This window comes from Bacillus rossius, chromosome 14, assembly GCF_032445375.1.
Source record: "Bacillus rossius redtenbacheri isolate Brsri chromosome 14, Brsri_v3, whole genome shotgun sequence".
Taxonomy (NCBI): domain Eukaryota; kingdom Metazoa; phylum Arthropoda; class Insecta; order Phasmatodea; family Bacillidae; genus Bacillus; species Bacillus rossius.
The window spans coordinates 12,665,158-12,689,331 of record NC_086341.1 but is presented as its reverse complement, the minus strand read 5'-3'; the positions used below and the strand labels follow the sequence as shown (position 1 = coordinate 12,689,331).

General features: G+C 38.7%; 1 protein-coding gene across 1 annotated transcript in view; it reads right to left on the bottom strand.

Moving 5' to 3' along the window:
• Nucleotides 1-23,005, bottom strand: part of LOC134539159 (homeobox protein SIX6-like) — a 62,852-nt gene extending 39,847 nt beyond the window's left edge. The window contains exon 1 of the mRNA XM_063380923.1: nucleotides 22,322-23,005. Coding sequence (XP_063236993.1) covers nucleotides 22,322-22,962 — 641 coding nt within the window. The 5' untranslated portion in view covers nucleotides 22,963-23,005. The remainder of the gene's footprint in view (nucleotides 1-22,321) is intronic.
• Between the last annotated feature and the right edge of the window lie 1,169 nt (nucleotides 23,006-24,174).

Genomic DNA, 24,174 nt, shown 5'->3' with positions numbered 1-24,174 from the left:
ATAAATGTCCAAAAAGAACATGTTTATTTATTAATTTTAAAATCTTCAAGATCATTTCATATTTTTTCAATCTTATTGTGAATTTTAAAGTTGCGTGCAATTTATAATTAACTGTTTATATGCAGCGTTTGTTATAAAACACTTTTATTTCTAGGACATCATCCGTAAATCAATAAAAAATTGGGGTTTTACCGAAAACCTAGAAACATGAGATATTCGGAGTTTTGCTGAAACAAAATTTTTATTTATTTGCGAATTTTAGCCATAAAATAAAAAGTTCTAAGACAAAGGATAAATACGAACGGTTTATTCAAAACTGCATGTTACACAATTACATGCTCTCAATTCACACGGATATTGAAACATGTATTAGTTTTTAAGTTTCTAAAAACCATTTAATTAACACTTATTAAATTTATACATCATTTTGCAAACAATTTAATATCTTGAAATTACAGATTTAGTTTAAAACATGAGCAAAATCAATAAATTGTTATCTTCAAAATATTTTCAAATACTATTAAATCATTACACTCAAAAATCAATCGTAGTTAAACTTTTAGCTGGTCGGCCGGGACTAGTTTGTTTATACGAGTGTAGGATTAAAATCACTAACCTATTTGTAAGGCCGAAGTACTCGAGAGAACTAACGACAAAATAAATTAGCACTGCTGTGAAATTCAACGTAATAAAATGTGTGTTCGAGATAACGGAATAAAGTTACAACCTCAGTGAATAGAAACCAGCGAAGAACAGTAAAACCATTGAATATATATAATGTATAGAAGTCGCGAGCCCAGGTTAAATTTTCTGTCCGGTTTCTCAGAAGAATTGTTGTAGTTCCAAGCTCCGCCGCTGCGATCGCTTTCATCGCTGGGTGTCGGCCGTATACGCCCCTGGTGGTGTTTGGCAGAACTTGGTTAACCAGCCCAGTCGTAACATTATCCTTCAACCCCCCCCCCTCCCCCCCCCCCCCACCCACAGACAACCCTTCGAAAATCCAAGACCAAGATTCCTATTACCCGGCAGGTCTTATCAGCATCTTAGGCGACCTTGAAGAGGAGCTTCCTTTACCGTCGTTTGAGAATGATGAAATCCCAAAAAAGCTAGCCACGGAAATCACTGAATGATGGGATTCTGTACCCGAGTGAAGTGAAAATTAGCTATTAAAACTTTGTATTGGGCCAATAGTCAGTGTTCCGTTCAAAATATGGTTTTATTTTAAAAGTAAAATACTTATTTAAACTATATATCGCGTTTGTACAAATTTACTTTTAGATATTGACAAGGAAAAACAACCTTCTCTTATTCAACGTTATCTGTTAAGTATAAAAGGGGTAGATATTATTTTAAAAAATAAAAAAAAATGGAACCCACTAAATAAGTATTGGCAAGATATATATAAATTCAATAATAAAATACGCATATTAAATTTTTTTGTATTTAACTTTTTTCGGTAATAAAAATTCAGGATGATTTTGGTTTAATTGGTTTACGTATATTGCTATATTTTCTCAATCACATAGAAAAGGGAAAAGAGTACATCAGTGAAAATTCAAAAATTTAGTTTAAGTAATACTAGCCATACTAAAAAATCAATATGCGAGATAAGAAATTTGGTAACTGCTCTACATTTCAAATAAAAATGCATTTGTTTCATGAATACTGAAATGTATGCGTAATAAGGCATATTATGTTATTATCCTAAGCATGACTATAACTAAAAAAATTACAGTAATTTAAAACGATGGCAGTCTTAACATACAATAAGTGCGCGAGTCTTAGTTTATATTTTAATTGGCTTCTTCGTCAGATAGAAAAGAGTTAAGATTTCATCAAGGGAAAATATATTCTCAAAGTCACTAAACCGGGAGATAGAAAATAAGGTAGGTACTTAATTTTAAATAAAAGTTAAAATAGGCTTACGCTAAACCAATTAAAAATAAGTCGTAAAAATATTTTTATTTATTTAATATGTTCTATACCTGACAGTTCTTTGTGTATAATTCTTCAAAAATCTTTGGAATTTAATACATACTTTTCTTAAAATGGTAGAATATCAGCAATACCCGGAAATTACGTGAGCAAAGCCACGGGTTATTAGATATAATTTTACTATAAAATAAAAACAACTATACATTTGTAGTTCACGAATGTGATATTTTGTTTATTGCTTCACAACATTCATTTGCCAGTCTCAAATTTCATCGTACCACTTGTCAGAAATGTCACCAGAAATGAGAGATAGATTTTTTTTGACGAATTTCAATTACGAGGAAACCTTTCGCAAGATTTTTTTCTTCGCAGTAGTCACTGGGACACCATTAATTTAAATCCACTAAGATAATAAAATTGTATGTATAATGATTTGTTTTTGTATATTTATATAACTACCCAACCAATTTTTAATGATTTTCATGTGAATAAAAACTTGTAAAGCAATTTAATTAACTGTGTCATAATTCTTCTGATTAGATGGAAATACAAACTTTATATCCGTGATATACGATGATAAAATATATTTATTATTGCAAAATAATTTTCACTGTTCAAATGCAAATTTAAATAGATTATTCATACATGTTTCCTGCTAATTAATGGTTTAACATAATAATTTTTAGTATAAAATGCTTTTTCTCTTGTGTTAAAATGGGTTGCTAAAATGAGGAATTATAAATATATCACTTACTAAGTCCGTTCACAGATTTACATAAAACAGCAATGTAGATAATCTTTTTTGGTAGTTTCTAATTTTCTGCCCTGAATAACATGAATTTTGTTGAATTCATACCAAAGTGAATTTTTTGAACAACTTAAATTGATGTCATAAATAAATATTTATTTTATAATAAAAATCCACAAACTGTTTTTAAAATATAAAATTTATCACGCCAGATGGAATAATAAACAAAAAATAGCTCTTATATGTTGTCTGTGTTTAAATAATTGTATTATATTTCATGGAAATAATATTTACCTTTCGGTTATTAAAAGAAAATATATTTGTATTCAAAATACTTGCTCATCGTTTTTACGAGCATAACTTGTGTATCTAACCTCAAAGCAAGGAATATAAAGAGTGGCAACTCAATGCTATAACAAAAACTCTTATTTTCTTTGGAGATCCGGGAAATGTGCGTTATTTATAAGCAACTTAACATAGTAAATCGTTAACTTTTCAGATCTATGTTGGCAAAATTGATTTTTTTAGTGGTCATTCGTTACTGGGAATATTCACCATATAACGTTTAAGATTATTTATTTTGAATTACGAAACAACCAAAACATTATGTAAAAATGCTTCATCTTATGTTAAAAAAAATATAAACTGCATAGCCACAAAGTATGACATCATACCATTAGTTTCAGTTACTAATAACATTACGTGCACGCGTTTAAACAGTCATCGCAGCCATAGTTGTTTCATAGCTACCAAAATCATTCAACGTTGTCTAGAATTATTCCAAATTATGTTTTGCCATTTTACTCAATGCGCCACTCCGTTAACACAACATTTTATAAATTCTGAACTACGAATGTCAGTATTTTTTTTTACGTTATTACGTTTAAGGAATTTCTGTAGTTTTCTTATAATTAAAACTTAAATTTTGATGTTGGCATCTTTTAACCGCACTTTTTTTTTCGGTGGCCGTACTCCTCCAATTCAGTTGCGCCCGTCCGTATCTAAGCGCTCGGATTTCAACAAAAGGCACCGCCTCTCGATAGAGTGAGACAGAGAATTACGCGCATGACCTTGAAAAAAGCGACGCTACAGCGCTCTGGCGTGGAAGCTGGTAACTACGAGCACCCTCTTGTGGAAAGAAGAGCTGTCTAGCGGCGGAGCTAACAACTACCACAGTTTTGGATCCGAAAATTGGAATAATAAATCCTATCCCCTCGCGACTTCTATAAGTTATATATATTCAATGGTAAAACTTCAGGATAGCACCGACGATATTGTACGTTCGTAGTTAACTGTTTCGATTTAGTTTCGGTGATTTCCACTTCTTTGTAACTGTAATTAATAAATGAGCGTGTAGTGGCTCCAGTGTCTGTTTTCTTCCAATCTCTATTTTAATAACGGCGGACTTTAATTAATGCTCTCTTCTTAATGGCAACAAAATTATTACAATTCCTGCAATGTTATATCTGTCTTGAAACAAAAAATCCCATTAATTTTTTTGTACGGATAAATAGCTTGACAAAGATTGTATCTCATTATAATCATCGATAAGGTTTTAATTTTTTTAAAGTTTTTTACTGTAACGAATGGGATAAAAGTTACAATTGTTCCTTCCGAAATGAAGAAGTTACGCAAAAAAAAAAGTTTTCTTAAAGCCATCGAAGTAATTTGTTCGAATACGTAGAAAACCAATTTTTTTTAACCTAACTAAAACTAAGTGTATTTTGTTGGGACAGGTTCAGGTTAAGGAAGACTTAGTTTGTCTCAGGCTTATGCCTATAAACCTTTACCATGCGGGGTTTTCAACCATGCAGAAAGTGTAGCATGCATCGTGTGCTTGATTGGGTATTGGCCAGCCATTGAAGTATTTGATGTTAAGACTAACTCCCCTATCTTAGTTTGATGTTAAGACTAACTTCCCTATATTAGATCTGTAAGTATGTAGTTGACTTGGGTCCAGGTAAAACATGCATAGAAACAGAATGGTTTGTAAATTTTTACATTTGCATGACCAACCACTGTATCGCTATAAAATAGTGTTCGCAGTAATACTGGGTTCGGATTCTCACCCTGGCATTAATGCCTACATTAGTTAAAGTTATTTGTAAACCGATCCATGAAAAGCATTCCAGTATTAACTGAGCACATTAATAAGCAATATAAAACAATGAAGTCAAAATGCTGAATATTTGATTATCTTTTCCATGGTTTAAAAATAAGTATATGAATTTTTGTAAGAAATGTTCATCATCACATCTAAAATAAAACGTATTTCATATATGCATAAATAACCATAGCACATGTGCTGTACGAATTGACACTATACTAGCTGCAGCACCCGGCGTTGCCCGGGCTGAACATAGGGTGACATATATTGTCCGCGAGTTAAAGCAAAAAAAATGGGTAGCGCTATACACGATAGTGTTGTGGACATGGAGAAATGACACACAATCACTTTTCACATGTCCATGACCTATTATTTCCTGTTTACAAAAGGCGATCGTTTGAACGGTTTACAAGCTGATGCGCTGCAGCGCCATTTAGCGGAGAGTTACAATTTTGCAAGTTATCCATGAAAAAAACACTTCGATGTGCATGGCCCCCACATTCGATTACGGGCCCTGGACCCAGTATCTGAGACACCACCCCCCCCCCCCCCACCACCATTTTACAGTCACGTGCTAGGTAAATTATAATTGCATGGTTATTTCTTACCTACACTCTTTTTAGAATGTTATTTAACCTGAAAATACAGGATATAATTATGTTTACTATTTTATAAGTCGAAACAAAGCTTTATTTATAAAATATTCAATATGTTTTTTTTCTATTTTGTAAAGACTTATAATAGTTAATCATTTAAGAATAAACAGGGCCTCAGGATAGAATTCAAAGTTATAGGTGTTCTCGATCCATGTTTACCTTCCCATTGGTTGATTTCTTAGCGAGAACATTTTTATCCTTGTTATATGGCACTAGCTGATTCGCTTACTTCTCTCCTAGCTGGACATCGTTGGCTCACGGTCGTAGAGGGGGCCGTGTCCAGATAACTGCGGTCCAATCACGAACACAGTGCGACAGTGTGGAGGTTTGCATTCTAGCTTGCGACTAAATGAATCCGCGAGATTTCCGCGGCTCTAATTATGTTAAACAAACTGTCCCTTGGTTTCCAAAGGGATCTCTTCTCCCCGCGGCGTGGGAAACTCTGGCCGGCAGGAAGCCCCCGAAGTTGCGGCGAAGACGCGTCACCGTCGTAAACAACACAGCTCGCGCTGACGCAGCGTCTTCACTCTCTCCTCCTCTCACCAACACCCCCCTCTTCCAACCTCGTGACGCTCTCGGCCATTCACGTCGCGAGATCAGCATGCCCTCGTGTGGGGTGACGCTCGCCGCCAGTCGCCGCAGTGTTGCCAAAAAAAACGTACCTGAATACGGGTACGCGCACCCGAATTACCGTGTCCGCACCCGGGTGCCCGAGAATATCCGCTCGGTGTACCTACGCACACGTACCCGAATTTAGGGAAAAGGAAAAAAAAAATTATGATTTTTGTACGTTATATACACTTGGAATGTACATCCAATTAGAATGGAAAACAGTCTTTGTCCTGACCAAAAAGTACATCCCTGCCTTTTTTTAAAAAAAAACAACCTCGGCTGCGCTGTATTCCTAACGATGACTTGATGTAAGCTTTTGGACATACGCCATTGCTTAGCACATGTATGTCTGTAGATGAAAACTACAAAAAAACACAAATTAAGCAAAAAATTGCTGTTGTCAGGATTTAACACCACACAATACTCCACAACAGGAATATGGTCAACAAACAAAGAAAAACAAAGAAAATTGGACTAACAGAAACAGGTCCATTTTTCTTTGTTTTTCTTTGTTTGTTGACCATATTCCTGTTGTGGAGTATTGTGTGGTGTTAAATCCTGACAACAGCAATTTTTTGCTTAATTTGTGTTTTTTTGTAATTTTCATCTACAGACATACATGTGCTAAGCAATGGCGTATGTCCAAAAGCTTACATCAAGTCATGCACTCCCATTGCACAAATCTTTCAAAGATAATTCCTAAGGACCTCTGGAGAACCTAATGATCAAGTTGCAACTAGTATCAAGTAGGGCGGTGACATCAGGATCAGGGTTATCTTTAACATGGAAAATAAAAATATATGGGGAGTGGCTGTGTCATGGACACGGCCGTGAGTTGTACGTGAATACGTAATATTTTGTTGGCTTCAATGAGCGCAGAAACCACAGACGATCACAAATGTACAAATGGTTTGTTGACAAACGTCGCAGTGAAACGTGCACTGCCCAATGCATCTTCATAATCGACGATCGCACACAATCGATGCCTACACAGTCCGGCATCGATATAGAAGCGATTTCATCAACTTGCATAATTTCAACCGCCCCCAGCTGCAGATGTACTGGCACCGTCGTAGATCCGCTCGGCCGTATTCATTCTTTACGTTCCCGGCACTGCTTCACTCGGTCATATGGTGTTTTATTGGTATCATTCGATTGCCTTTGGGAAGCCCTTTCCAACCATATACTGTACGATCTCTGTATTTGGATTTGGCTTTATGACGCGTATAGGCCGACATGTATTTTTGATTATATTTATTTTATTTTAACACCATATATATTCACTGTAACTATTTTACACTAATGTTTTATATACGTATGTAGTCGATAGATTTTGGCGAGAGCTGACGATTGAAACATGAATGAACGTCGTAGCTTCGAGTTAAAAGTTATCCTAAATGGAAATATCGAAACGCAGCTAAATGACCTCAAAATGGCGGCGCTTCCCCCTCCACCGCGCGCGATGCGTCACAGTCCTCACTTAGCGTAACGAATTCTTTGATCCTTTAGCTATCTAGTGGTGAAATTAAATGTTGGATGGAGATGATATATATGTAGCTGCAACACCAAACTGTAACCCCCGATTTTGTTATCATTCGTTTTTTTTAATTTCCTCCCACTATGGAAGCAATTTTAAAGACGTATTCACGTCAAAAAAAATTTCAGTGCTCCAATTCTATCCTTCTGCCACTGTTATTTGATTATGAGAAGAGACCGGAAAAATTCGCGATTTCAATTACCTGTAGGATAGACTCCATGATCCTCTATGCACGCGGGATAATGACATCTGCTCATTGGCTACTGACTCGTGATACCTGTTAACCTGGGACGCTAGTGATTCGATACTTCTTTTGTTAAAGGTTTTTCATTGGCCGAGTGTCATTCAGATAAACTGTTGCCCAATCACTGATGCGATAAAAAAAGGCAAACATTTGGATTCTAGCCTATCGCGAAAGGAATCCGCGAATTTTTCCGGTCTCTAATTATGAGTGTTCATAAACAAACTACACACGTTGCTTTGCAAATGTTAATTTGGGGAATATAGGTAGCTACTTTTGAGAACTGACATGTTTTGAGACACGTTATGTGAGGCAGACTCTTCCTGGTTCCTTCATTCATCCGTACTGCTTCGTGGCGAGCGACTCACAGTAGTCTTATCACCGCGATATCGCTGCTTAAAAACACCATATGAACGAAGTAGATGGAGCCAGACATACTCCCGGATCGCTGGCGGATGCAACCTTTGTGTCGACAATCAAGCACGTTGTAGATAACCTACGACTAGAGACAGGAAAAATTCGCGGATTCAATGACCTCTAGGATAGCCTCCATTATCCTCTGCATTTCTCAAGCAAACACGCGTGTTCACTGGGTGCTAACTTGTGAGGTAGCTTGTGATTCGATGATTCTTCGGTCGATGGTCTCTCACTGGCCCACAGAGATCCAGTTAAACTGCGAACCAATAGCAGATCCAGCAGAACTGTACACATGTTTGAATTTCAGCCTATCACGAAATGAATCCGCAAATTTTTCCGGTCTCTACCTATGACTAGAGACAGGAAAAATTCGTGGATTAAATTCGCGTTATGCTAGAATCCAAACAAATGTACCTTCATATTGCTTCTGTGATTAGCGCACATTAGTTCTCATTAGTTTATCTGAAGGACTTTGAGCCAATGAAAAACATTCAACCGAAGTATAGAATCGGAAGCATCCTAGCTGACAGATCGCACAAGTCAGTAGCCAATGAGCAGGTGGCATTTGCCCGAGTATGTAGGGGATCGTAGAGTATATCCTAGAGGTCAATGAAACCGTCAATTTTTCCAGTCTCTACCTATGACAAGGGGCAGGAGTTTTTCGGGAAAATACCTGAACGCCTATTAGACTGCAACAGGGTATACCCGCATCGGCGGTTCCTTCCTCGTGATTGGCGGACGTCTGCGAGAGAAGTCGTTGCGTTATTTGACCGAGCCACTCAGGACGCGTTTGCTTCCGCACTGGATTATCGTGATTGGTGTTGTTACGAAATACGTGTACCCGAAAGAAACTCACCCAATCACGAAACACAGACGATGCTGCAGTGTTTTAACTTTCAGCTAGTCTCGAAATCTTTTCGCGAAATCTTCATGCCCCTAATTATTATCTTTAAACATTATTTACAACAGCTGGATAAACTTTTTTTTTCAGAATTAATTTTAAAAAAAATACCTAATTTATAGCGAAAGTGAATCTTATTTTCAGTACTGTACGTACAGTTCTTTGTATAGCAATGCACGCAAAAGCAAACGAAAAAATAAATTTTTATAATAATTTGCTAACAGATAGTTGCTTTATTTTGTTAAAGACTATATTAGTATAAATAATTATTTACCTAATTTATGCATATTATATTTTTAAGTGATTATAAAAACCTAGTCGTTAACTAAATTTGCCGTAAACTAATATTATTTGACAATTTTTTTTAATATTCAGATTCTTCTCTCGAAAATGAATTAACTGCAGAAAGCGTTGCTTAATCACTCCGCTTAATCGTAAATCATCTACGCAGTATAACTAATTTCAGCTTAATTAGCATGTACGTGAGGTTTTTAGTTATGTCAACGCTTCTGGATTGTGGTATCAGTTTTTCTGCAGCTTTTTGTTTCAGTAAGCAAAGCGAGCATTCCGCCAGTTACATTCAATTAAGAAAGCTAATTAGTTTCCCTATACAGCAGAATGTTATTTTGGACAGAAAGTTGGCGAAACAACGACTTTTACGCACGAAAGCTGATTCAGGCGTATCTTATATTACTTAAACTGTGATATTCTAATTTGAATACGTGGGAAAAAGTTTATTAGGTTATGTGTTTCTACAGCTTTAGACTATATTCATGATAGTATTCTCGAACTAGTGTAGTTACAAATATGCAAATTTTTTTCTGTAGTTTTACGTATAAATAAACCGCATTTGTTTTTAACTTTTATTTTAGCGTTATTTATGAAAAATTGGTTGTCTGCAAAGTCGGTTTACGGATGATAGTTTAACGTGACAACGTCATAACAAAACATTGATGAAATGATTGCATACTTCTATGAATAAAATTGAATCATTTTTATTGAATTATCACTATTTTGTATGGATACAAAAAAGGAGTAAAATTAAATCTACAATTTAATTGATAAATTTACTTTTATTTGCACTCATTAATTCGAATATGTTTATTACTTTAACGAAGAGATTATTTTAACTATAACTTTTATACATGTTTGCTATTTAACTTCTTCCAATATGTGTTATTCTGTTAAGGATAAGACGATGATAGGAAAAGTAGGAAACGAATGGGAGTGTTTCAAGTTTAATGTGCCTCGAAAAAGTCAATTCGATGGTTGTTCCAATCGAGTGGAAGAGAGATAGATGCGGCGCAAGCGTACAATGAGCGTAACGGGACACCGCGTAACGGGACAATGTGCGTAAAGGTACACTTTTTCGTGTGTGCAGCCGGCGTTCATCGATTTATTAGACGTCACGTCAAAAAAATTGCATAATTTCAATGCACACATCCATTACCACACGCAGTGTCGAGTAACACATTGTGGTGCCGAATCTCTACTTTAAGCTGCAATTAAATACAACCAAACAGGCCATTAGTAGGGCCATGCACATTTAGCGCAAAAATATTTCGGATTAGCTGAAAGTTAAAACACTGTAGCATCGTCTGTGTTTCGTGATTGGGTGAGTTTCTATCAGGTACATGTTCAGTGTTACACCACCAATCACAGTGAGTCAGTGCGGAAGCAAACATGCTGAGTGGCTCGGTAAAACAAGGCAACGACTTCTCTCGCAGAGGGCCGCCAATCACAAGGAAGAAACCGCTGCTGTGGGTATACCTTGTTGCAATCTAATATGCGTTTAGATTTTTTCTCGAAAAATGCCTGCCCTATCCATTCCATTAGGAATTATTTCCTTTTGACAGTGGTTTAAACTTAATTGGTGTGATTTCACTCTGTTTTGCCTTGTCAGTCAGTAACTTGTCAGGCACTTGTCAGTCAGTAAGAGATGAACAGTAAGTATATCCCACTGTTTCAAGTAAATGATAATCAAGTTTACAAAAAAAAAAAAAACGAGTGTGTTTTTGAGGTTGTGTATAACGTTCTACATAACTTAGGTGTATTCATGTATATGTGTATTTAAAAATGTAGAGACCGGAAAAAAATTTCGTGGATTCATTACGTAAATGCTAAAATTCAAATAATTATACCAGTTTTCTGTTTCTGCAGTTGGTTCCCTGTCAATATGGAGGACTCTTGGCCAATCAGAGACCCTCGATCAAAAGGCATGGAATATTATAAGTTTCGCAAGTCAGCAGGCAATGAACAGGCGATGTTTGCCCGAGCATGCGGAGGATAGTAGGGTCTATCCAAAGGGTCATTGAGCCCGCGATTTTTTTTTCCAGTTCCTATGTATAGGTAGGGACCGGAAAAATTCGCGGGTTCAATGACCTGTAGGATGAACTCCATAGTTCTACGTACACTCGGTCAAATGTGACCCACTCATTGGCTGCTGTCTTGTGAGACGTCCCAACGTAGCAGCCTGTGATTCGATACAGCTTTGGTTGGGTGTTTCTCATTGGCCCAGAGTCATCTAGGTGAGTTGTGAGCCAATAACAGAGGCTGCATTGAGGTATAACTATTTGTATTTTAGCCTATCGTGAAATGAACTCGCGAATTTTTCCGGTCTCTATGTATAGGTATCAAATATGTGTGTATTTTTAATATAAACTTTACTTAGGTCTCGATCTCACAACCCACGTTTATTTTTTTCATTTTATCGCCATTGCACTGAAAAAAATTTCCCTGTAATTTTACAAACAAAAATTCCTTTGGAAACCCGTTGCCAAGAAATTGTTTGTAACTACAAGAACAATACTGTAATTTTGTGCAGCTCATGGCTATGGTTATTTTTGCAAACACATGAATTCCGTTTTTTCGAGATAGTACTGACTATTTATTACGAAAATTGGTGCGTAATATTTTAATTGATGTTTCTTTCAAGTATATATTTTTTAAAGATAATCTAAGATTCAATAATTGAACTTTATTTTGTTGCCTCATGCTTACTAATGTGCGCAGTTAATATTGGAAAGCTATTCAGGAAACAGTTTACAAGTACATAACTTTAACTATTGGTGGTAGCTACTGAGACAACACAAAGCATAAATGTCCGGGTAAGAATCCGAACCTAGTATTACTGCGAACATTATATTGTAGTGGTACAGTTTTTTCATGTAAAATTACATATACACAAATATCTCTAATGTAGCAAAAAAAAATGTTACAGTATACTATATTATTTAAGGGCTAAACCGGATATTTTAATACGATACCTCCTTTACATATGTTTTTATCTCACAAATATTTTCGACAGCTATAATGGTTGTAAAAATTCGTGGAAGTGATAATAATTACGAAAACTTGTGTGGATTTTTACACCTACTACTTTGCATTAGTGAGTACGTGTCAAAAATGTTTGTTACAAAAAAACACAAATGGAAAGGAGGTATCGTGTAACATTTTAGAAATAGCCTTTAAATAACAGTAATGACGAAAAATGAAAAGAATCAAAATGGCGTGTAAGACCGAACCGTAAGACACCTCTTCAGTGCTGGTTTTGTGGCTTCTACAAAAATATTTTAAGTGTAGTGCTCATTTATACTGTCAATATTTTCTGTTGTTCACTAGGCCAATTTTCACGCAACACGTTCATTTTGAATTCAGGTGACCACAAGGAAGCGATATTTTTTTTAGACAGCCTTAGAATTTTACCGTAGCTACTTAAAGATGTTATCAATTTTAAAAAAAACATGTGATTGAGTCTTTCAGTACTCGACAGAGATGTTGTGAAACATCAAACCTAGGTATCGAGCAAATTCGTGGTTCTCATGTTACAAATACACATAATACGAAACTCGCACACGACATGTATGTAACGTTAGAATTCTTTAAAATAATGCCGAGCGTGATAAATATGCGAAAATTCATTTCTTGGCGCGAATCACACGTATTTCTCACACGCGTCGCTAGAATTCGCTGCCGGAGCAGCTACGTCGATTAAAATTTTAAACTTTATAATGAAACGACTCAGATAAAAGCGAAAAAGACGAAAAAATTACCAAACTCTCAGCTTTAGGCCTAATTTTCGTAAAGGGGTTTTATTAAAATGCTGCCCTTCTTGTAAAAATTTTTTCATTAAACAATTTATTATACTATGAAGTTTCCCTTCAGCTTTGTTAAATTTGGTTCGTGGCCATCCGCCACAGATGGCAGCACCGTGGTTACACACTTCCGTTCCGTGCAACTTCCATTCCATTCACGAAATCACTCCTACCAAATGCCGTATACCGAGAGCTAAGATGTTACTAACAAAAAAATGTTGCAATTTTAGGCTCTGTTGTACAATATCGATTTTAGATACACAACGAGCTAACAGAAAATAACTCGTTCAGAATTGCGTTGTTAGCAGGCTTCAAGGCTACTACTGCTGGCAAAGACGGGAAAAGGGGGGGGGGGGGGTAACATTTACCGTAGCGATTAGTTAATTACTTTTTTGTTGCGTATAAACGAGAGATTTTACATAAGATAATAGGTTTCTTTTCCACGTTTGCGGACAATGGGCAAGAGGAATAATTGCTGCCGTAAACCCGCTTACCTTAAAGGCCGTCGGCAAACATAAAAATTGTCCCATATTTGAACATACGCGATTTAGTGCGAAGTTACCATTAGTTCGCCTAAAAAGCCTGTCTCCGCGGTACAGCAGCTGGCGAACCAGTTAGCCGATTCATGGTTGATGGGCGTACTTAGTGAAGTATCGGCTAATACACAATAGCTGTACGTCCACAATTAATAAATGCAGATAGCCCAAAAAATTAGAAAAATCGCTAAATAAAAATTATTTTTATTATTATTCCCTTCTAAACAAAAAAAACTTAATAGAGTTATTTAAAGTGGTTATTTAATTAATTTAACAATTTATAACATTAAAAATCATGATTTAAATAGAAATAAATGGAAATAAAATCATTACTTACCTAAATACTGGGGAAATTTCATCAACGGTTGAATTATTTGAAAAATACTTCTAGTTTTTTTCGGGAAGAATTGTAATGTTTTTTTTTTAAAGAAAAATTCTAAAATTCTCTGAGTAATAGTTTTATGAAGTATTTGATTAGATAGTTAATATCCTATTTTGCCTTACATCCTAAAAAAAAGTGCAATATTATACAAAAATTAGTTTAAGACCCGATATCACGCGCCATTTTGAACCTACCTCATTTTTTCATCTTTTTTAACTGAAGAATATATATATATATATATATATATATATATATAAATTTAACTCAATACCTCCCTTCAATTTGTTTTTCTGCCACAAACATTTTCAACAGATTCAATCAAGTGATGATAAGTACTTACGGGAACTTACGCGCTTTACTCCCAGATTTCATCAGGTTGAAAATGTGTATTTTTTTTTAGAGCAGTAAATGCAAAAAATTCAGAAAGATAAAAGTGACGTAACGAACGAAAATTTCAAATATCGTTTGTGACCGAGACCGAAATTTAATAGCATTGTTTATTCATACTCTACCGATCGTTTTAAATCATACGATAAGTAAATAAGTAACTAAAAGGCGAAAGCTTACTAAGATATGTAGGGTTGGGGGTACAAACATAAAAAAAATTCGCGAATTTGTTTTTTTTTTTCGCAACAGGATAAACTTCAGATACCTAGACTACATTTTCGCGATCTTTCTATCATTGACTCTCGGTTCATCTGGAGGTCTCTGGGCCAATGAGAATGAGAGATCCTCAACCAGAGTTTTATCGAGTCACAGACTATCCAGTTGATAAGTCTCACAAGTCGGCAGCCAATAGGTAGTTACTCGAGTAACCAAAGAAATGTGGAGTCTATCCTACATTGCAAAAAAAATTTTTTGAAAATTCAACATGTAAACTTGCAGGTATTTGTAAATTTGTATATTTGCATGAAAACCTCTGTATCGCTACAAAATAATGTCCGCAGTAATACTGAGTTCGGATTCTCACCCGGCCATTTGTGCTTCGTGTTCTTACCTCCCAATAGTTCAAAATTATTTGTAAACAGTTCCCTGAATAGCTTTCCGGTATTCACTGCGCACATTAATAAGCATATTAAAACAAAAGAAAGTCAAATTATTTGATATTCGGTTATCTTTTCCAGAGTTTAAAAAAAATTATGCTTGAGTGAAACAAATTAAAATATAAAATTATTCCCCAAATTTCGTAAGAAAAATCGTGTCATAAATGTCGTGTGTTCTACAAAGTTACAAATTCTTTTTTGTAGTATTATAAACTATTTCTTGGCTACTGGTTACCAAAATAATCTTTTGTAAAGATACAAAAAAAATTTCCTAGTAGAGGTCATTGAAAACGCGAAATTTTCCTGTCCCAAACTTTTGGGGAAGGGTGTGGGAGCAACGGTGGATGGATTGCTCCGCCTCCTCGATTCTCTTGTAGGGATGTATTCAAAGTTTCACTCATGCCTTACTTATTATAAACCTATTATTTAATATATATTAAAATAATTTTATACATTTAAGCTAACATGAATATAAAATCAGTTACTCGACATACGTCCACGTATTTACTTTCACGTTACCGGCCACTGCCCAGTCGACCTGTCAACTTACCAACCTATGAAATTCCCTACTGTGAACTCCAGTATTTCCCTTCTTTTTCCCCCCTCCTTTTAAATAATAATTCGTTTTCCCGAAGCCTTCGGTTCATAATTTTATTTTATTTTCGTGTTGCAAAAATTTATTTTCAGATAATTTTAATAAAAATATTATTTTATTCAAATTTCGATATTATCGGAACCAAACATTGATAGAGACAGCAAAAATTCGCGGATTCATTTCGCGATAGGCTAGAATCAAAATACGTTTGCCTTTTTACCGCTTCAGTGATTGGGCCACAGTTTATCTGAATGACACTCGGCCAATGATAAACTTTCAACAAAAGAAGTATCGAATCACTAGTGACCCAATTAACAGGTGACACGAGTCAGTAGCCAATGAGCAGACGTAATTTTCCCGCGTGCATAGAGGATCATGAAGTAGTACTTATATGCTACAAGTCATTGAAAACGCGAATTTTTCCGGTCTCTAAACATTGATATCAAAACTATCGTCGTTAAAATATTGATGTTCTGAACCTTAAATATTCGATATTTCTGATGTGTCGATGTATCGTTGCCATCCCTATCTCTTAGGCAGCACAGATGCCTCTCCGCGCACGGCGACATACCGCGCAGGCGGGTCCGGCAGCTGAGCCCGCATCTGCCGCGAGACACGGCAACGTCGCCTGGAAAGTCTTTGCGCAAACAGTGTTGCCAGATCGGGGGCTGCACAACACGCTACTTCGCTACGTTCCATTCTAGGCTTCTTTTCTATAGCTTGTTGATGACATTACTAGAGACCTGAAAAATTCGCGGGTTCATTTCGTGTTATGCTAAAATTCAAATAATTATACCTTAGTGCTGCTTCTGCCATTGGTTCACTGTTAATCTGGAGGACTGAGAGCCAAATAGAAACCCTCGCTCATAGAAGTGTCGAATCACAGGCCACCCAGTCGAGACGACTCACAAGTCAGCAGCCAATGAACAGTTGGCATTTGCCCGAGTGTGTAGAGGATATTGGAGTCTATCCTGGAGGTCAATGAATCCGCTAATTTTGCAGGTCTCTAGTCATTACTAGAGACCTGCAAAATTCGCGGATTCTTTGACCTCTAGGATAGACTCCACAGTCCTTTAAATACTCGCGGAAATGACACCTGTTCATTGGCTACTGACGCGTGAGACGTCTCAACTAGGCTGTCCGTAATTCGGAACTTTCTTGGTTTAGTGTTTCCCATTGGCTCACAGTTCCCCGGATAAAATGTGGGCCAATCGCAGAAGCGGTACGAAGGTATAGTTGTTTTGATGCTAGCCTATCGCGAAACGAATCCGCGAATTTTGCATGTCTCTAGTCATTACATCTTTAGGCGCGTTTCGAAGAAGGAAAAAAAATGATGGAAATTCTTACAACGCGCACGCACCATGCAACAAAACTTTACGGGATGAGAAAAAAAAAGGGCTATATACAAATATAAATTATACACGTGCTTTTTAAATCACATAATTTAGTAATTGATATTTAATACTGTGTTAACTTATAACTAGGGGCATGCACATTTCACTAAAAGATTTCGGGACTAGCTGAAAGTTAAAACACTGTAGCATCGTCTGTGTTTCGTGATTGGTAGAGACCTGCAAAATTCGCGGTTTCGATGGCCTTCAGGATAGACTGCACATACCCCTGTACACTCGGGCAAATAACGCAAGTTCATTGGCTGCCGACTTGTAAGTCGTCTCAGCTGGTTTGTCTGTGATTCGATCCTTCTTTGGTTGAGGGTTTATAACTGGCTGAGATTCGTCCAGATGAACAGTAAGCCAATAGCAAAATTGTCTGAGAGGTATATGTGTTTGAATTCTAGCCTATCACCGAATGAATCCGCGAATTTTGCAGGTCTCTAGTGATTGGGTGTGAGTTTCTATCAGGTACATCATGTTCAGTGTTTACAACACCAATCACAGTCATTCACAGCGGAAGCAAACGCGTGTTGAGTGGCTCGTTGAAATAAGGCAACGATTTTTCTCACAGTCGGCCACCAATCACAATGAAGAAACCGCTGCTGCGGGTATACCTTGTTGCAGTCTAATATGCGTTCAGATTTTTTTTTTTTTTTTGCGAAAAATGCCTGCCCCTACTTATAACGCGCGTATATAAGAACACGCAATCATTTTTTTTTAATTGAAAGAACCTCCCGACATCTACAGCTCACACATGAACTGCTGTTAAAAAAGTTTTAAAATAAAACAATTACTGCTTTATTATATAGAACGTCTCCCTCTTAGATTTCAGTACACGGCTTACGGTGCGCGTTCAGGAGTAGGTATATGGGCTCCTTTGAGATTCTGAGTGCACGGGATGAAATTTAAGAATCCATGTTATTAATTTATGTTTTAGTCCCCTACCTACTCTCATGCTCATAAATCTGTAATAAATTGCCTCTTTTTAACACACATATATTTGATACGAATACATATGAAAATTGTAATTAATTTTCACTTGATAAATAGATAAACAATATCTAGGAGCAGGCATTTTTCGCAAAAAAAAATCTGAACGCCTATTAGACTGCAACAAGGTATACCCGCAGCAGCGGTTTCTTCCTTGTGATTGGCGGCTGTCTGCGAGAGAAGTAGTTACCTTATTTGACCGAGCCACTCATGACGCGTTTACTTCCGCAATGAATTACTGTGATTGGTGATTTAACAATCGTCATGTACCTGAAAGAAACTCTCCCAATCACGAAACACAGACGATGCCACAGTGTTTTAACTTTCAGCTAGTCCCGAAATCTTTTAGTGAAATTTGCATGCCCTTAGCTATAGCTTGACCCCCTATCGTGACAGTGTTAAAGATAATACCAGGTGTCTTCGAGAGAATCTATCGAGATTAACTGAAAATTTTAAAAAATGTAGCATCGCCTGTGTATTGGTTGAGTGTCTTTCAGGCACATACAGTACACCAATCACAATACTTCAGTGCGGAAGTAATCGCCTCCTGAATGGCCCGGTCAAATGAAAAGCTTTTCTTGCGGACGGCCGCCAATCACGAGGAAGAAACCACTGGTATACCTTGTTGCAGTCTAATAGGCTTAACAGATATTTTTTTGCGAAATATGCCTGCCCCTGGCAAGAGGTATGCTTGCGATCCGATACTTATTTGGCTGGAGATTCTTCATTGGCTTAGAGTCCTTTAGATAAACCCGTGAGCCAATCCCAGAAACAATACGAAGGTGCGTGTGTTTATATTCTGGCTTAACGCGAAAAAATAAATTCGCGAAATTTTTCCGGTCTTTATCAAACATTATATAGGACGTGTGTTTTTCGCGAAGATTTCGAGTTTAGCTGATAGTTAAAACACTGTAGCATCGTCTGTGTTTCGTGATTGGTCGAGTGCATGTCTACTGTCAGCGCACCAATCACAATAATCCAGTGCGGAAGCAAACGCGTCCTGAGTTCCCCAGTCAAATAAGTAAATTGTCTCTTTTGTAATTGATTACCAATTACAAGGAATAAAACACTACCTTATTGCGGTCAAATAAAGCGTTTGTAATTTTTTTCGCGAAAAATAAATTACCCTGTAAGCGTAAAACCATTTCGCCGAATAGTATTGCGACATACTGTACTGTAGTGACCCAAAATTTTATGATAAACATTTAATTACTTAACAGTTTAAAGATGTAAAATGTTTTACTTGAAGCACAGCGGTAACATATTTTTATAACCAAACTTCCAAATAATTTCTCTGCAAATGTATAGGCCTATATAGCGACTGGAGAAAAATAATCGCGCTTTCAACGATCTCTAGGATGAATCCGCAATCCCCTGCAAAAGCAGTAAAATGCCACCTGCTCATTGACTGTTGACTCGTGAGACGTACGTATGAACTGGGTATGCTTGCGATTCATTACTTTTTTTGGTTGAAGGTTTTTCCATTGGCTCAAAGTCCTTCCGATAAACCGTGAGAAAATCACAGAAGTATACCGCGTATTGAATCTACGAATTTTTCCGGTCGCTAGCAACAAAGTAGAGGACGGTAAATTTCGCGGATTCATTCCGTGATGCAGTAAAATACAAATAATTATACATTTTTTCTGCTTCTGCTGTTGGTTCACTGTTAATTTGGAGGACTCTGGGCCAATTAGAGACCACCAATCAAAGAAGTATCGAATCACAAGTTGCCCAGCTGAAATAACTTCACATCTCAGTAGCCAAAAAACCAGTTTCGTTTGCAGATTGGCTCTATAGACGACTCTGGCCCACTCTGGCCCAATGGGAAATCCTCGACCACAGAAGTATCGAATCACAGGCAAACCAGCCGAGACGACTCACAAGTCAGCAGCCAATGAACTGGCGTTATTTCCCCCCGTGTACAGAGGACTGTGTACTCCATTCTGAAGGTCATCGAAACCGCGAATTTATTTTCCCAGTCCCTATACGTACATTTACAGGTATATTCTTTGGAAGTTTGGTTATCAAAATATATTTACAGTTGTACTTCAAGTAAAACATTGTACAGTTTTAAACACATGCAGTAACCAGGTGGTTATCATAAAATTGTGGGTCACTACAGTACTACAGTATGTCGTGTTACCATTCGGCGAATGTCTAGGTCAAGGGTCAGCAGAACGCGGCTCTTTTCATACGATTTTTACGGCTCTACAACAACACTGCTGCCACAGCACAAAACAAAAATGCCGAACAAAATCAAACGGCCCAATCACAATGCATGTTCTCCCCCACCATCGCATCACACCGCACTGCACTCGCCAAGGTTTTTTTTTTAATTTTAATAATTAATTAAAATGATTTAGTTTTTCATGGTTCCTCAGTAGATCTACAAATATATTTTAACATTTACGTTTTTTTCCTACGCAACCTTTTAATTTTAAGACTTTATGTTGAATTTGAGAATAATATTATATTATGCGTTTACCTTTTTTTTATCATTTTAAAATTCCACGTAGATACAGAGAGAGAAAAAAATTGGAGAACCTGTTTGCTTAATATTCGGCTGATCACACGTGCTTGCAAGTCTGCCGACGCTGGACTAGAATCCAAATACGTTTGACATTTTTTTCCTGCGTCAGTGATTGGGCCACAGTTTGTCTGAAGCACCTAGGACCTTCGGCAAGAGAAGTAACAAATCGCTAGCATCCCAGTTGACACGTGTCGCAAATTTTACATTTGCCCGCGGACCATGGCCCCCACAAGGACCCGGGCCCAGCCCTGTTTATTTTCAAATGTTTAACTATCATAATTGTTTACGAAATAGAAAAAAAACACATTGAATATTTTATAAATAAAGCTTAGTTTGGATTTATAAAATAGTAACCATAATTATACCCTGTATTTTCAGGTTAAATAACACTCTAAAAAAAGAGTGTAGGTAAGAAATAACCTTACAATATTAATGAACCACGTGACTGTAAAATAAGGAGGGGGGGGGCCATCTCCGATCCTTAGAGACCGGAAAATTCGCGATTTCAATGACCTGATGGGATAGACTCCATATGATCCTCTACGCACGCGGGAAAATTACTTTTGCTCATTACTCGCGACACATGTTTAACTGGGACGCTCGTGATTCGATACTTCTTTTGTTGAAAGTTTTTCCATTGGCCGAGTGTCATTCAGATAAAACTGTGGCCCCAATCACTGACGCGGTAAAAAGGGCAAACGTATTTTGGATTCTAGTCTTATCGCGAAATGAATCCGCGAAATTTTTCAGGTCTCTACCGATCCTGGGTCCAGGGACCGTGGGGCGACTGAATTGTTGACCATTGGAAGGGCAGCCTATCAGGATTTTTCTGACAGTGGTGTTTTTGAAAGCTTGTTTGAATTGTTGCCCCTTGGATGGGCAGCCCTTCAGGATTTTTCTGACAGTGGTTAGTTTATAAAATGACCTGACCTGACCTAACCTAACCTAACATAAACTAACCACTGTCAGAAAAATCCTGAAGGGCTGCCCATCCAAGGGGCAACAATTCAGACAAGCTTTCAAAAACACCACTGTCAGAAAAATCCTGATGGGCTGCCCTTCCAAGGGGGGAATTTTTTTCAGGATTATTTAAACACTTAAAGAAACACGTTTTCAGAAATTGGATGGGCTGCCCTTCCAGTCGCTGTACAAACAAACCATTGCCAGAAAAATCCTGATGGGCTGCCCATCCAAGGGATAACAATTCAGCTCCCCCGGGACCGTGATCGAATGCGGGGGGCCATGCCGCGGACGCAGGGGCGTAGCCAGGAGGGGGTTTTAGGGGTTCAAACCCCCCCCCCCCCTTAGCACTAAATCTTTAATTAAATTTCTTATTCATCACTGAAACAAATTTCATATTAAAAATTAATAAAATTTCTACCATTACAATATTTAAATTTAAGTACCGAAAACTGCTAAAATACCACTATTTTACACCTTAAAATCCAAATTTTCCCGGGGGAGGACCCCCGGACCCCCCGGTTTAGTACGGGGGGGGGGGGCATGCTTCTTAACACCCCCCCATACACAAATTCTGGCTACGCCACTGCGCGGACGTAAAGGATCACTGCTCCAGGGGTGAAGGGGAAAGGGCGGTACTCACGTGCGCTGCTGGGGCCCGCGGTCGCGCTGCCTGCGGTTCTTGAACCAGTTGCTGACCTGCGTGAGGGTCAGCCCCGTGCGCTTGGCGAGCGCGCGCTTCTCGTCGGGCGTGGGGTAGCGGTTGCGGTTGTAGCACTCCTTGAGCGCGTTGCGGCTGCGCTCCTTGAAGCAGTACACCGTCTCCTCGCCGTCCCAGATGGTGGCGGGGAGCGGGTGCTTCTTGCGCAGCCGGTACTTGTCGACGGCCCCCAACGGCCGTCCGCGCACCTTCTCAGCCTCGCGGTAGTGCGCCTTGAACCACATCTGCTGGAGCTCCGGGTGGTGCCGCGGCTCGAAGGGCTGCGACTCGAGGACGGCGTACAGCTCGCTGTAGTGGCCGCGGTGGAAGGCGACTGCCGCCCGCGCCCTGAGGACCGCCTCGTCCCCTCTGAGGAGTTCCCCTGGGCCAAGGTTCCACAGGAACAGCGCCAGGCGGTCTAGGTCTCCTCGCTGCTGCAGGGCCTCGCACACGCACGCCACCTGCTCCGGCGAGAAGCACGAGCGCTTCTTCTCGGCGCACAGGGTCGTCGTGCCGCCGCAGAGCCGCGGGCCGCTGGAGTCGCTGGCGGCCGGCGAGGGCAGGGACTCCGCGAAGCCGTCCATGGGTGCTGCGGCGTGCTTCCTTCAGCGGGTCGTCATCGCGACTGTCTGTCCGTCCCCTCTGCTGCGCCGGGGCTCGCTTCTCCCCTTCTCTTCTCCAACCCCTTCCCCTCCTCCCCGGGTGGGCGTGTCCCGAGGCCGCTCATTGGCCAACCCCCCACCACCACCTCCACCACCACCACCACCATCACCACATCTTCCCTCCGCGGACCCGGAGGTGCGGAACGAGTCTGTCCAGGTCCTCAGGTATCTCTACTGCTCCTCCCGGAACCACTTCTTTCTATAAATGGCGCCACAGGGGCGTAGCCAGGGGGAGGGGGGGTTTAGGGGTTCGAACCCCTCCCCCCCCTCTCCCCTTAGCAGCAAATATTTAATTAATTTTCTTATTCATCACTCAAACAAATTTCATTTTTAAAAATTAATAAAAAATTTTTACCGTAACAATATTTAAATTTAAGTTCCGAAAACTGCTGAAATAGCACTATTTTACATCTTAAAAATCCAAATTTTCCCGGGGGAGGACCCCCTGGACCTACCCGCTTTAATACGGGGGGGGGGGGGCATGCTTCTTAACACCCCCCCATACACAAATCCTGGCTACGCCACTGAATGGCGGTGCCCCCTTTTAAACCTTCCCACCTTCACGTCCTCTGCAGAGCTCACCTTTTTCCTTATCGTAAACCATAAAGATAGCGCTCGCCGCGCGCGCATATTTTTTTTTTTTTTATTCAACCCAGAATGGGTTTTCTTCCTTCAGATACGTCACTATCTGGCACTTAACATTGCTTAGAACTACAAAAAACGTTTGGACTGCATTTTAAACTCAATTTCAGCTTGAAGTCTCGTGGTAGCTGGTGCCGAAAGCTTACAGTGTGAAATCACACAGAGGCCGGGAAAAAAAATTTCGCGGATTCATTTCGCGATATGCTGGAATCAAAATACGTTTACTTTTTTTTTTTGCTACTTCAGTTTATCTGAAGGACATTCGGTGTCACACGAGCCAGTGGACAGTGGGCAGGTGTAATTTGCCCGCGGACATAGAGGATCATTGAGTCTATCCTGTTGGTCATTGAAATAGCTAGAGACCCGAAAAATTCGCGGATTCAATGACCTCTAGGATAGCCTCCATTATCCTCTGCATTTCTCACGCAAACACGCGTGTTCATTGGGTGCTAACTTGTGAGGCGTCTCCACTGGGTAGCTTGTGATTCGATG